Here is a 674-nt window from a genome sequence, read left to right as displayed (position 1 = left end):
AGGAATACAGCGCATTATCTGTTTCCACTTTAGAGCCGCGGTGGTTTGTTTTTTCCTCTTCTGGGGCGGCGGGGAGCTTTGGAGACGTGCGCTTTTACGCACAGCGCGCAGAGCTCTCCTCGCTGTTTTACTTCATTCCTGCTGAACCAACAGAACTTGTGTTTATATTTCGCATGTTTGTGGCTCTCTAACTGGTTCCTGACGCAGTGCAGAGTCCCAGGTGACCCGAGTCTGCAGGAGTACACTGAGAACAGTCGTTGTGTAACGTTTGCAGCAGCCTGTGCACAATAACACATTCTGTTCTCAGCGGATCTTTTATTTCAGTTTGTTAACCTTCTCTCCCCTCTCTGTCTCCCCTCTCTGTCTCCCCCCTTCAGGCCCTCTCCTCCGGGGTCTTCGAGCTGAAGATCGACTCCTTCACCACCTCCCGCGGAGTCTGTCGCTCCCAGTCGCGGGAATGCCAGATATTTTTCCGCGTGTGCCTCAAGCACTCGCAGGACGTCATCAACCCGGAGCCGCCGTGCACGTACGGCACCGCGCTCACCGAGATCTTCGGCGCCGACTCCAACTCCATCTCCGAGAGCGCGCCCATCAGGGTGCCCTTCCACTTCAAGTGGCCGGTAGGTGCCGAAAGTCACACGCGTTCTCTTCAAAAGTCGGATTTTTAACACCTG

General features: G+C 55.0%; 1 protein-coding gene across 1 annotated transcript in view; it reads left to right on the top strand.

Moving 5' to 3' along the window:
- Positions 1 to 377: 377 nt before the first annotated feature.
- dlc (deltaC) overlaps positions 378 to 674 on the top strand; it is a gene marked incomplete at its 5' end in the record, with an annotated part of 13,892 nt that continues 13,595 nt past the window's right edge. Inside the window, 1 exon segment of the mRNA XM_035680714.1 lies at positions 378 to 620. Coding sequence (XP_035536607.1) covers positions 378 to 620 — 243 coding nt within the window.

Source organism: Morone saxatilis, unplaced genomic scaffold (genome assembly GCF_004916995.1).
Source record: "Morone saxatilis isolate NCDOM2014 unplaced genomic scaffold, NCSU_SB_2.0 Contig8, whole genome shotgun sequence".
Classification (NCBI taxonomy): domain Eukaryota; kingdom Metazoa; phylum Chordata; class Actinopteri; family Moronidae; genus Morone; species Morone saxatilis.
The sequence above is the reverse complement of the archived record's forward strand: the minus strand, read 5'-3'. Positions and strand labels throughout refer to the sequence as shown.